The 14,103-nt window shown below is 33.9% G+C and overlaps 1 protein-coding gene and 1 pseudogene across 9 annotated transcripts; both read left to right on the top strand.

The window, feature by feature from the left end:
• The first annotated feature begins 1,534 nt into the window (after window positions 1–1,534).
• Window positions 1,535–9,682, top strand: LOC142553653 (histone-lysine N-methyltransferase ASHH3-like). Of its 9 annotated transcripts, XM_075664061.1 has the most exons (16): window positions 1,535–1,714; window positions 2,956–3,010; window positions 3,639–3,765; window positions 3,973–4,078; window positions 4,615–4,714; window positions 5,922–6,000; window positions 6,093–6,264; window positions 6,333–6,413; window positions 6,507–6,657; window positions 6,931–6,958; window positions 7,075–7,165; window positions 7,575–7,622; window positions 7,699–7,816; window positions 8,097–8,207; window positions 8,320–8,408; window positions 9,493–9,682. In XM_075664061.1, the coding sequence occupies exons 2-13, from the start codon at window positions 2,993–2,995 to the stop codon at window positions 7,769–7,771; spliced, it is 1,074 nt and encodes a 357-aa protein (XP_075520176.1). In that variant the 5' UTR covers window positions 1,535–1,714; window positions 2,956–2,992; the 3' UTR covers window positions 7,772–7,816; window positions 8,097–8,207; window positions 8,320–8,408; window positions 9,493–9,682. The 9 variants fall into 9 exon arrangements, with proteins under 9 accessions (XP_075520176.1, XP_075520183.1, XP_075520175.1 ...); XM_075664068.1 differs by lacking the exon at window positions 9,493–9,682 and having other exon boundaries at window positions 7,575–7,623; window positions 7,713–7,816; window positions 8,320–8,523; XM_075664060.1 differs by lacking the exon at window positions 9,493–9,682 and having other exon boundaries at window positions 8,320–8,523.
• A 1,100-nt stretch (window positions 9,683–10,782) lies between these two features.
• Window positions 10,783–13,567, top strand: LOC142553656 (uncharacterized; annotated as a pseudogene).
• The last annotated feature ends 536 nt before the right edge of the window (window positions 13,568–14,103 follow it).

Here is a 14,103-nt window from a genome sequence, read left to right on the forward strand (position 1 = left end):
AACCACATCCAAAAATCCTAAAGAAACGACCGTGGGTGCGCTGAGTTTTCTACCGCGGGTGCGATAGCCATACTGTCCAATCGCCGCGGGTGCGGTAGCTTTTCTGGCGCGGGTGCAGTGTCCCCTGAAGCCAATAATATACTTTGCAACTAGAATCGAATCGCAACGTCGCTTCTCCTCATATTTTGGCAACACTTTCAACATGAAAGATGCACCTCTATATCTTATCTAACCACTCCGATTGGCCTCATACCAATTGGCTCAACATACAAATTATCATGAATTTAATCGTAACGTCGCTACAATAACTACACATCATCTAAAATCAACAATACTATAAATCATAAATCGAAATTCTTAACATCAAAACTATACTTAAACTTGACCAAGTAGTCCATAAACATAAGAAATCTTAAACCGTACCGTTCACCAAGCTTTGATATTACAATTAACCTTATCATAATAAATTTTATAATTTCAAAGTTGTTCCTTGAGTTCATATTTTTTATTTGTTCATACGCCGACAGTGCTTGCATGATTTATTTTTTTATACCTAATTTTATATATTATATAATACGATAATTGAGCCTTTAATTTTGTGAGTCGAGTCAAATATAAATTTTTTTAAGGTTAAATCGAGTAATACTAATAATTTTATTGAGATTTATACAAATCATTTATATAATTATATCGAGTTTATTTATATAATTATCATATTATATAATATATAAAAATAAATAAAAATATTTATTTGATTTTAATTTCTACCTACAAGTGAAATGAGAGATAATATGGTTTAAAATTTTTATATATTGAGAGCAATTAAGTCATTTGTAGTGTTTTTATTATTAGATTAAAATTATCACATCTCATAAAAGAGATATTTTATCCTTATATAAATTATTTATCACGGGGGTCCATGATATTATCATGGGCTTTCTAAAAATATATCAAACGTGGGATAAGGAGGATTATTTATCAATCACTCTCTTATCCCATGTACCAAACTATACCATCAGGTATAATAACTATCACGGAGTTGATAGTTTAAATGTTTAAAATATTATATTTGAGTCACGATAGAGATAATAATGTTTTGGTGTAATTTTTAGAATTTTCAACGTACTTTTCTTTCTTTTTTCATTCCACTATATCTTTAAAAATTAAATTTATGTAAAATAAATTGAATTTTAATTTCAATATAATTGACTGGACATCTACGTAATATGAACTAATATGCACAATATTCACCGACTAGATATTAGATTATTAATTAAAATTAGTGAACGACGCACACTGTGTAAAATGATTACAATTACGAACATGAATTAAGATCGTGATGATTAATAAATCGAGTTAATTTATAAAACTTTGTTAAATTTTTAATTATTATTTCGATAATAATAATATAATTATATTAAATATGTAATTTGTACAGATAATATATGGATTTTTGAAAATTTAAAATAAATTAAATATTATAATAATAAATAAATTATATGAAAAATATTATTTATTAAAAGCAGATACTCCGTTCCTTTTACAGTCCCAGACCGTTACTGAAAATCTCCCGTTACCGATTCAAATTGCCGTTCACTCTCTGCAGTCTCCCACCACTCTCCCACACACTCAGGAAGTCCCGGAAACTGGCCGCCGTCTCTCGCCCCGCCGCCGTTAGTTGGAAATTTTTCTTTCTATCTACTTCTCGCATTCGGTTATTCTCTCTTTTCCTATTTATTTGGGTTTCTTAATTCATTTACCGTGACGGCTTTCATTCAAGTTTAAACCCTAGAATTTTTACCGAAGCTTCAAGGGAAATTATTCCTTTTGGTACAAAATTAATTTGAGCGTGATCAAGAAGGTGTCTTTCTTTTAATTATTTATCGTATTTGATAGTAATTAGTCCATTCTCATTTCTGGGTTCTCTTTCAGCATTTTCTTCAATATCATTGGCAAATATTTGAACCTCCAGAGTCCGGAACCTAAATTTTATGTGAAGATTTTCAACTTAATTAGGATATATTAAGAATTTGGCGAAAGTTCGGAATTTGATTAATTTTTTCCCATATATTCTTAGCAGATAATTTGCCCTTTTGGAGTATATTAATTCGAAATGTGAGTGGAATAAATGTCATGTATTCTTCCATGAGAGTTGATATTTACGCTCTATTTCTTGTTGTTTGCATTTCATTTGTAAACAAATTCAACACATACTTTACACATGAATTAGAGTGTAGATAACATGACATGGAGTGTAAGTATCAACTATTTCTTTTATTTTTTCTTGATATTTGATCTTATGCCTTCTAAATTTTAGGGTTTCCGGTCTCTGTAGATAGAGATGAAAGAAACTTTGTTCATCAACGATAGGGTTTTTTTTTTTTTGTAAATTGTGCCATAATTAGTAGGGTGCCATCATTCTTTGTACAGGATTAAAAGAATAATCTGGATTAATTTTCCCTCGGTTTGTGGGATTGCTTGTTGCGTTGTTCACTGTCAAGATGGTATATGAATCTATTGATCTATTAGAATGTTTGTTAAACACTATATCTCCTTGATCCTGAATATAGTTATTAGAAGCCTACGAGGTGCGTACCTAGGATAAAGGCGGAACAAGGCCCAGCCCTTGGGCCAAGAAACATGCCAAGGTGCTGTACCTTGGGCGTAAAGCATGCGGTATAGTGTGCCTTAAAGGCCCAATGCATGTTAAAAATTGTGTATTCTACGTAAAATTCAATGTGATTTACATTTGCTTGGGCTAAAAATTATATGGTTTATTGTTGTTAAGCAGCTTATAAATTGTTATTCAAATATTATTACCGTCATTTTTGTAATGAAAAATGGTAATTGTAAAATGTTAAAGATACTCTTTTGTTTGATGTGCCATTTTGGCACTTGTTATTTCTTGACCTTCGTCTTCCCTTTTGACATTGAAATCCTTTCTAACTTTTGCAGAGAATAATCATCTGCTATTAAGATAGTTGCCAGGGCCATGCCTGCTATGAAAAAGGTCTGATTATATAGATCTTGATCTTCTCTCTTTACTGCAACTGTATTTTTGAAATTCAGTAGGCTGATTTACTTGCGTTTGCATCATGTTGTATTACTTTTGTAGTTTTCTTACACTGCAACATGGGAATCTATGGTGTAACTGATACTATAGAATCAAGATAGTGGGTCAGAAACGATTTTGATTATTAGGAGAACTTACATTTGCCCCTGACTATTTATGATTTTACTTAGAATTTATTCTCACATTTTCTGTACCATTAGTCATTATTAGGCGTGGCCGTATTACTTTAATTATAATTTGTTATGTGATAAGGAATGTTCTGTGATAAGGAACAGTAATTTAATCTGCGATGATTTTTTATATGCTTAAATTCTTATTTCCATTTCACTTCACATTTTGAACTCATTTAATGTCTTTTGGTGGAGTTATACTGAACCAGGATTTGTTTTCCTCCCATATCCATTATTTTAATCCATGGAACTCATGCAGGTGTGATTTATTTTTTTATATACTTGTAATTTAGATACATTACATTCAAATTTCTCCTATCTCGTACACGATCTCTCTATGTGATTGTTTGTGTGTGCCTTTATTTGTCCTTTTTAATTTTAATTTCTGTAATCAGAATGCTGAATGTGTCGGATGTGAGCAAGTGTTCAGTAAATTGGTGAAGGAGATTGGAAGTCCAGTTGATTTTGAACTTCCCGAATGGTTAAATAAATGGAAACCAACGTGCTCCTTTATCAGGCGTAGTATCCAAGAGAAGTTTCTAATTTATTTTCCTCGTGCATGTTTGGCCATAATATTTGATATTTAGAGTTCTTGCATAGTTTTGTATTTTTCTTCACCTATAAAGTTGATGTCTTTCATTTTTGTGGTTTGCTAAAACCTGTTAATTATTAATGTGATAACCCTCCTGCTATCATGGCTGTCATTTTGTTGATCTTAACTACAGTTAGATGTTTACCTGACTAAGAAGATAAAAAGGCGGGACGATGGCATCTTTTGCTCGTGCAGCTCAACACCTGGATCTTCTGGTGTTTGTGGTAGAGATTGCCTCTGTAGGTAAGGACTGGGAAATGGGAAATAGTCTCTTTGAATTTAAGATGGTGAAATGTGTTTAAGTAAGGGTGTGAGATTTTGGACTAAATGGATTCCGAGAATACCGTGCTCACACCTACCCGAGAATACCGTGCTCACATTGTCCCTTGAGCACTTGTTCATCCGTTTTTTTTGTTATTGTTTTATGTATATTGTGTGTGAAGGAGCAGCAGTCTTTAATTGTATTTATTATCTTTTCATGCATCATTTTTTATTTCGAACTTGAGAATGTCTCAAACTTTGAAAATTTTATTGGGTTTATTTTGAGGAATACTTTTTTTTATATATGTTCAAGGGATTTTCCTAATAATTCCTGTTTGTGCTCAGTGAATGGTCGTCCTTTGTTTTAGGAATTTTTTACTTATATTATCCTCGCTATGTGATTTAATATTGTTTGTAAGTTCTTCATGTATTGATTGATGCACAGAGTTTGCAAGTTCTCACATGGTAATTGGTTTCAAGGAGTATCTGTGTCTTGATCGGTATCTTTTTTCTCACAGCATGCTAAGGTCTAGCTGCTCTTCAGGATGTGATTGTGGGAGCTCGTGTCTTAATAAGCCCTTTCATCAAAGACCTGTGAAGAGGATGAAAAACGTTCAGGTCATACTTCTCTTTGATTATAACCGGAGAACCTGATGCATAGAAACATTTTAGAGAAACTGTGAATCCTACTTCGTTATTCATTCATTCTCTCATCACAATCTTCAGTGACTCACTAGCTTTACAGTTGCAGTGTTGAATAAAGCCAAGAATATGTGCCAATACGATTGAGCTAAAATGTTTATAACTTTTTGGAGCTCAATATTATTCTTCATGATTCTTGATACTTCCAAGAATAACTACTCTGAGAGGGAAATTTTTAAAAATGATTTCTCCACGTGTATTTTAAAAATGACCTCTATTTGCTAAAATAGCAGAACACAACGGAAAAAATGACATCTCCGCATATATTTAAATACATGTGGCGTGAAAGTTAGAAATTTAAATGGCCCACTCGGGGGGGGACCCACAGTTGCTTTTGCTTGTTATATTTTTTTATTCCTTTCCCAATATTATGGCGGAGACCAGGAGTGCAGCCAAGACCGGAGTTTGGGGGGGTCAAAATTTCAAATTACAATTTTGTCAGTTCAAAAACTTAATTGAATATTGAAAAACAAATTTTGATAGTTGAAGTGGGAGCACTCCAACCTTGCACAAGATGATTGCTTCCGACTGATGTTGATAACTCTATGAGCTGCAGGAGAAGTTTAGAGGTTTATTGCATTGTTGAGTTGGTAATACGACTTCGTGATTTTGGTAATACGACTCCACTTGCGACGCTTGTTCCTTTTGAACTCATCTCTTTATACACTTACTTTCTGCAGTCCCTTATCCTCTAGGAAAGAAACTCTTAGCCTTTTATTTTCAAACGGGATCTTTGCATCCTCACATGGTCTCTTCTTTTAGGTGGAATTCTATTTCAAATATAGGTGTTGAATGTCTCCAATTTATGCTTTTTCTAGTTATTTTTTATACAATCCACGGTGATTCATTTTTATGTTCACTTTGTCAAAAAGTCTTAGAACTTAATTTTTTTATTTTAAAAGAAACTACGTTACAAACTTGACTCTGATATGTTGTGTACCCCTTAAACAATAAATCTTAATTAAGTTCGAAATTAAGTCTTTAAAAATTTTCTTGCCTAATCTTATTCATACCTGGTTCAGTTGTTATTCTACTTTTTGATTTTTTTTTTCCATTATTCAGTAATCATATTTAGGTTTTGATGATTATATTCTGTTAGTGATTTAATGTGCTTTTGTAACAGACTGAGAAATGTGGAACGGGCATTGTGGCTGAAGAAGATATCAATCAAGGGGAGTTTGTGATAGAATATGTTGGAGAAGGTTAAAACATTTGTTATTCTTGTTTATCTTTTATAGAAATACTGAAATCTGAGATGTAGTTGATCTTTTCTGCAATAATTTCTGCATCGCAGTTATTGATGATAAAACATGTGAGGAAAGATTATGGAAAATGAAACACCGTGAAGAAACAAATTTTTATCTGTGTGAAATCAACCGAGACATGGTGATTGATGCCACATACAAGGGAAACAAGTCAAGATACATAAATCACAGTTGTTGTCCCAATACCGAAATGCAGAAATGGTTGGACTGATTCTTGTTTCAACTCTAATTTACACTTCTTTGTAACTTCTCACACAACTTTCTGTCAGGATGATCGATGGTGAGACAAGAATCGGTATATTTGCCACACGTGATATTAAAATGGGCGAGCACCTGACCTATGACTATCAGTATGAGCTTATACTCTATATTCCTGAAGCTTATTGGACTAGGAGTCTCTCAGAGCACCCTATATCGATAATCCAGTCTAACAAGTGTATCAGGTTTGTGCAGTTTGGTGCAGATCAAGATTGCCACTGTGGTGCTGCAGACTGCTGGCGAAAACTGGGGATCAAACCAAACAGAACAAAAATGCCTTCTTCAGATGCTGCATTGAAAATAGTGGCATGCCAAGTGGCTGGAAACTCAGCCGAGGTGCAATTAGTTGTATCATACAAACTTGCTTGTTTTCCTTGTTTTTATATTATACTCCTACATAACTAACATTTGTATTTTGGAAATGCTTGACCTGTATTTTTCCTGGTGCAATTAACAGAATGGGTATTGGTGTTAGATTTTGTGTTAAAAAAAAAACACAAGCACAGTGTTCGATATGCTCGATATTATTCTCTTCTTTGATTCTCTTATTTACTTTGTTCTGAAGAATTTATTAAGTGGGAACTTAGTTTTTATATCATATTTTTGTAGGTTTATTCAAATGGAGTTCCTGTTGTAAGTGGGCTGATCTACTCAGTTTCTTATCTCATCTTTTTAATGCATAGTTTTCAAGTATGATTAAGTTTTTTAGGCGTGTTTGGGTATAATGTTGGTTGCCATTTGCTTCTTTTTCAGAAGATTTACTTAATGCTTCCTCTCAGAGAAGGAAGAGGCACCATAATTGCATCGGTTCAGTTATTAAAATATTTAATTTTTCTGATAAAAGGTGTGAGTTATTATATTGTAGAATTGTATCAGGCATTTTATCCCCAGTCGTTGAATTCTGTTGTCTCTTCTGCTGAAGTATTTTTAATTTTCTTACATTGGTCTCCTTGTAGGTGCTTGATAACTTTGCATATCCCTCTTTTTTAATGGTCTCAAGTATATTTGTGATGCCCAACTTAATTCAGCATCCTAAGATTTTGATGTATATGGTGAAAAGAACTATTCGATATGTGTGGAGGAATAGTTATTTTTGGTGAGAGTACAAGTTAGCCAAAATAATTTCAGGCTAGTGCCCATGGAAAAACGGCTCTCATATACTCTCCATATGATAGCTTTTAGCTCTCCTTTGTTCTTCTCACTTCTCCTGTGTTCTGTTCTGAATGTTCTTTTGGACGTTTTCATTTTATCAGGTCATTTGGGCTAATAAGATATTTTGATAACACCACGAGAAAGCATCTGGTGAGGCAGGAATTTTATAATGTTGCAATATATTTTGACAAGAGTTCTCTGCAAATTAACTCGTTTTTATTGACCGATTGCTTTTGAAGATGGAAATTCAGAGTTCCTAGACTTATCCAAAGAAGAATGGGAATTTTGTAAATGCTGAATGTACTTTGTTTGGTTACTCAAAAATTCACACCTTGTGACAAAGGTACTCTAATGTTTTATGCTAGTCTTCTTCCATATCATGTTCATTTCTGGTGAACTTTAGTGATGTAGAACTGAAGTGAAAGGAGAAAGAAAGTAGACTGTCGTTGAGTGTTTTGAGCATGGTTTGAAATTTCAGCACTCTCTTCTCTAAAGAACCGATGTGTGTATTTTTAGTGACTTTGTTAAGAGTTTCTGCTGCATTTTCTTTTCCATTTTACTAAATTTCTATGATGTCACCAAACTAATGGAAATTTGTTTTGAAATAAATGTCATAATCCAAGTTACTTTACGCCATTCTACCATGGCTGATAGAAGATACAGTTGCAGCTGGAAGCACGAAGTTATTGTTGCGTCGTTTTGTGGGATCGTTGAAAGAATGAGTCATAGTTGAGGTCGGCATTTGTTTTCGTGCATTGCGTATCCAAGCTGCCTGTATTCTTTTGCAATGCATTTGTATTTTTTGCAGATAGAGTGAGGGTCTGATTTTTCTTGGTTTTTTTGCAGATGTGACAGAGCTGATACAATGTAAATGATCATGCCTTTGTTCAAAAAACACACAAGATACATACATTACAGAGTTGTAACTATGCTCAGTGTAAATTTGAGATGAAAATCTCGAATATTATTTCATCGGGATAATCTCATGTTGTATAAATTATACAATTTAACTACCTTAAAAAAGTCAGAAAAATATCATTCTATCCAATTTTACGAAATTTAAACATAACAAATATTATCTTATATTTATCTACACTCCTCCTCAAGCTTGACAGTATATGTTGATGAGGCCGAACTTGTTGACAAGAAACTCATGGTTGTGTTCTGGCAATCTCTTTGTAAGTAGATCAACAAGTTGATTGGATGTGGATACATATTCAATGCTAATAATCTCTTCATCAAATTTGTTCTTGATACTTCTACGTGTTTGGCTCTGTCATGATAAATTGGGTTATGAGTATACTGATAGTTGACTTGTTGTCACAATAGAGTTGTATAGGATCCTTGCATTCGATTTTAAGTTCCTTTAGTACTCTCTTAATCCAGAAAAGCTCACAGACTTCATGTGTCATGGCTCTATATTCGGTTTTTGCACTGCTCTTGGCAACAACTGAATATTTCTTGCTTTGCTATATCACTATATTTTCCCATACTGCATTACGATATCTTGATGTTGACTTCCTATCATAAATAGAACCAGCCTAATCAGCATTCGTAAACCTACTCATTCTTCGATCATCGTTATTTGTGAAGAACAAACCTCTGCCTGGAGATTGTTTCAAGTATCTGATAATTCTATAGACTGCATCCAGATGACCTTGACGTGATGAGTGCCTATATTGGCTTGTTAGACTTACTGCAAATGTAATGTCAGATTGAGTATGTGAGAGCTAGATAAGTTTCCAAATGAGATGTTGATATCTCATTACATCCCGCTACTTTACCTTCAAACAATTTTTGTTTGTTTGCCAACTTGATTGGTGTCTTACTTGGCTTACACCCAACATGCATGTCTTTTCTAATAGGTCCAAAGCATATTTTCTTTGTGAAATTAAAATACCCTTTTTCTCCTAGCCATCTCTATTCCCAAGAAATATCTCAAACTTCCAAGTTATTTAATCTCCAACTCTCTTGCCATCATACTCTTAACTTCTCTGATTTCTTGACTATCATCTCCAGTTAAAATGATGTCATCCACGTATGCAATTATAACAATGATCTTTCATTTCTCAGAATGTTTGATGACCAATGTATGGTCGGCTTGTCCTTGATTATATCCAAACTTTTTGATGACTCTAGAAAATCTATCAAACCATGCACGTAGGGACTGTTTCAGTCCATGAAGTGATTTGGCATACTAACTGTTTTCCCAAATTGTCTTCAAAACCAGGTGGTTTGCTAATGTAAACTTCCTTTTCGAGATTACCATTAAGAAATGCATTTTTTATATAAGCTGTTGTAAAGGCCAATAAAAGTAGCAGCTAATGACAAAAGAATCCTCGGAGTATTGAGCTTAGCAAATGGTGCAAAAGTTTCAGTGAAATCAACACCATAAGTTTGAGTGAAGTCTCTGGCAACCAAGTGTGCTTTGTGTCGTTCGATTATACTATCTGCTTTATGTTTTACAATGAATACCCACTTGCATTCTACCGTGTTCTTGTCATGCGGTAACTCTACCAAACTCCGAGTGTTGACTGTTTCAAAGCATGAATTTCCTCTAGCACCGCAACTTTCCACTCAGAAATTTCTAGAGCTTCATGAACTGACTTGAAAATAATCTCACTAGACATTTTTTAAGTAAAATTACAAAATAACTTATAAAGATTTGAATATGAGACATATTTGGAAATGAGATGTCGTGTGCACGTTCTATCATCTTTCCTAATTGTTATGGGAACATCAAGAATAATACCTTGACTGAGGATTTAATATCGGTTTGTCGTCTTGGTTGTGATTAGGAATCACAATGCCTTTAATAACTCGAGGTTTTGTACATTTTCTCATATTTTGATTTATTTTTTGTGGTTAGGTTGTAATTTAAAATGAGGACTTATTAACTCGAGTTTTATGAATAATAAGGTAACCGGATAATGTGCACAAATTTATATTCGAATTTGAGTTTTGAATTTAAATTTTCTACAAAACTTTAAAAATTATTATTTTTAATTATAAATATGGATTAAATCAATCCGTCTCATAGATATAAATTAATGAGATATTCTCATAAAAGCCCTGATCTTAAATTAACATCGAGTTTTATCAAACAAAAACTTTTATTGATGTGTAACATGGAAAAATCTTCATCCAAGTGTAATAAAAAAACTAACTAAATATTAAATCATAAGTTTGTGTTTTCGTTTGAAATTAAATATTATTTAAATATAATGACACGTGCACACCCATTTCCCCGCCAATTGCCTTGGAAGTTCCCTCTTGCTTTGAAAGACACAAATTTCCAAGTTAACCCAACATCTGCAAATAGAGCCGAGTAGAAATGTCGGCGCTCATCTGGAGACATCATACACTCGTACAAGCGCTGCTTTCGCATGGCCCCATCAAGGAGGATGATTTTCACTCTATCTTCTCTCACATCGCCGGGAAACCCTCAGGTTTGTATAATTGCTTCCATAAGTGGTAGTGTTGCTGAAGCTTGTTTTAATTGCCTTGATTTGGTGGGGATTTGTACGCTTGTGTGATTTCGTTGGTAAAAATATGATTTATCAAATGATTTTGCTGTTGTTATGTGTTCCATGTCGAGAATGCGCTGTGCATATCATCTGTTATTTTGCAGGTACACCGAAGCAGCTATTTAATGAATATCTTCGAAAAATAAATGCTGAATTAAACTATGTTCAGTTTGAGTTGTGAGCATGCAGAAACCGATATGATGGAAATGTTTATTATGGAGTAGTAATAATGTTTCGGATGATCAGTCCAAACTTGGAACAAAGTACACTGTGCCTGAGATTACTTTTTACAAACGCATTGTAAGCTTTTTTTCTATGCCTGCCTGCATTTCTTTTAAGGTTGTGCTTGATGATGTAAGGATTTGATTTGGGTAGAGATTTGAAGAGTGAAGTCAAAATGATTTCGATCTTGAGTTTATTTCAATTCCATCGTGGTTATCATTGCATCTATGTAAACTAACAAATGAGTGAATTTGAAATTTACTCAACATAAATTTGTCTCACATGTCAAATGAAATCAATCAAATCCCTCAATCTAAGCCCTCTATGAGGTGAAGGATTTAATAAATAAAATAATAATGATAGAAAATATGAGACTTGGTGTTTCTGTCTTATTTTATTGGTTCAAAGTGGTCGGTCATAAATTTTGTGTCAAATTAACCGAGGCAGAAATTTCCCCTTTGTTCCACACATTGGACGAAGTCGTTTGCTACAAATTTTGGGTAATTGGATTATGTGTGTCATTTAGGCTTCTAAATTAATAATCGGCATAGGTACTTTATAACCTTGTGATTTAAGGTTCAGAAACCAAAGAATGCTGCTCCTCTTTGATAGAAATAGGGCAAGGGTGAATGTATATGAATATTATTGCTTTTGTTTACAATGTAGCACACTGTATCTACAGAATGGTTCGAGTCTTTTTACATCGACGATTATTCTGTTTTTTTTAAGTTGATGTTTACTTTGTGATTGAAATTCATATTAGGTCGAAGCTATTATCCAAGATGCAGAAGCCACTGGCAGCATTTCCAACATTGATGCTCTAAGAACACAGGTTGGAGACACAGGTTGCTTGAAATCTTTGTAACCCACTATTTATCGCAGAGAGATATTTTATTTTGTGTAATTCATAACTTGTTTGGGCAAACCATTGGGATATATGCATGGCAGTCTAGGGGTGAGCATTCGGTCGGTTCGGTTACCGACCGAACCGAATTAACCATAACCGAACCGAACCGAAATATTTAGCCATAACCGATACCGACCGAATTAATTTTCATAACCGAAGAAAACCGAACCGAATTAAAATCGGTTAATTCGGTTTAACCGATTATTTTTAAAAAAAATTTGTGATTTAACTTTAATTATATATGTAATTTTTCTTAAACACTACAATCTATACAAGTGCATAAAAACATAAAATCACACACATCACAAATGTATAAGTTTTTGAACTACAATTAATACATATTGTATCGATTTTAAAATTTAAAATTAAAAATATATAAAATTTGATAAATAATAATATTTATTATATCGGTTAATTCGGTTAACCGATTTCAAAATTTTGAAAACCGTAACCGAATTAACCGATATAACCGAATTTTTTTTAATTTATAAACCGAATTTCAGAAATAACCGAACCGAATTTTCGAATTGGCTCGGTTCGATCGGTTAATTCGGTTTAACCGAAATTTTGCTCACCCCATGCCTGCATACTCACAGAACATGGTCCCTAGGTATCAGACATGAATTTGGGACTCTTGGTTTTCTTCTGCAATATGTGATGGAGAAAGGAAGCAATTAATCGTGGCCGATATTACTTTGTACTTCAGTAAAAAAGTTACTATTCTCTGTACTATTTGGAACTTATGTTCTTTGAATTGCTGTATTCTTGGAGTCACTGCCTTTAATTTTCACGCTCTTTAATCAGTTCTTGCACGAGTCTCTGTTTTATTTGGAACTTCTGTTTTTTGAATTGCCGGTTCATCCGGTCACTGATTCACAGTCACAGGTTGGTGCGGTCCAGATCCCTCCTGCCTTGAAGAGTTTCTCTGTCATGAAAGGAAAAAACTCTTGAACAATTGGTAAATGATCAGTGGCTTTGTTCCGCAACAGAAGGAAAAATCGGGTCTCTGAGTAAGATCCTTTCTCGATCTGCGAAGCTGGTTCCGGAGTAATGAGTTTCCCGCATGTGAAGTTTGTAATGAAGCTGCGGCTAAGGTGTGTATCATGCTGAACTTTATTATCATTTAATATGTGTCTTCATGCTGCTATTGACAAGGCTTCGAACCATAAAAACCACAAAATTAACTCCTCATGCTAAACTTCCGCAACAGTAGCAGTCCAGCTGATTTATTTTCTGTATTTACCTTGATCAAACTAGGAGTTGCCTATTACACTATCCACTAGAGGTCTTAACTCAATATTTGAACCCACTTTTATTAATTATTTTTACATAATTATTGTATGATTTTTATGATTTATATTCCCATTAGCCTGTGTGTTAGGCTTCTCAGATTCATTCTTTTGATAAGATACAATGATACATGATGCTACATCAGAAAATTATCTGTGTCATTAATTTTTTAGCAGGCTGAACTTTGCCTGAATGAAGATTGTAACTGCCTGCAAAAGAAATTCACAACAAAGGGTACTATTTCACCTCTGTCATGGTACCTTGAAATTCACCTTTTCACACAAGGGTGTGGATTTATATCATTGTCTATGAAATGCACATTGAAAAAGTATGCACCGGTTGTGGTACAAAATGGCCTGGCTTTATCTTCAAACCAGAATCTGTTGAAGAAGACGTTCTTCCTCATGTTCCCACTCAGAAAACACAGCATTCTGAAAGAGGTGAAAGATCCCACCTAGAAGCTAGTGCTGATGTCACAGGCTCCAATTCTGCTCAAACCCTCTCAGGTCTTCCTGACACAAGAGGATGACTCAAAGGTCTACCCGACTAAGTGCCAGTTAACATCTACACATCCAGCCTATTTTGTGATTCATGCCAACATTTTTTGAAGAAGTGATTTGAAATTAGCCTTGGTTGAAATTTGGGAGCTTGGTTTGAAAGGTTTTAGCAACCTTTCGCTGTAGA

The sequence above is a fragment of the Primulina tabacum genome, chromosome 8 (genome assembly GCF_025594145.1).
Source record: "Primulina tabacum isolate GXHZ01 chromosome 8, ASM2559414v2, whole genome shotgun sequence".
Lineage (NCBI taxonomy): Eukaryota > Viridiplantae > Streptophyta > Magnoliopsida > Lamiales > Gesneriaceae > Primulina > Primulina tabacum.

Bases quoted from the DNA above. Each gene is read 5' to 3' on its own strand.
- LOC142553653 (XM_075664061.1), top strand. The intron at 6,265-6,332 runs GTTGGACTGATT...ACTTTCTGTCAG, and splicing joins AATACCGAAATGCAGAAATG to GATGATCGATGGTGAGACAA. The intron at 6,658-6,930 runs GTGCAATTAGTT...ATATTTTTGTAG, and splicing joins TGGCTGGAAACTCAGCCGAG to GTTTATTCAAATGGAGTTCC.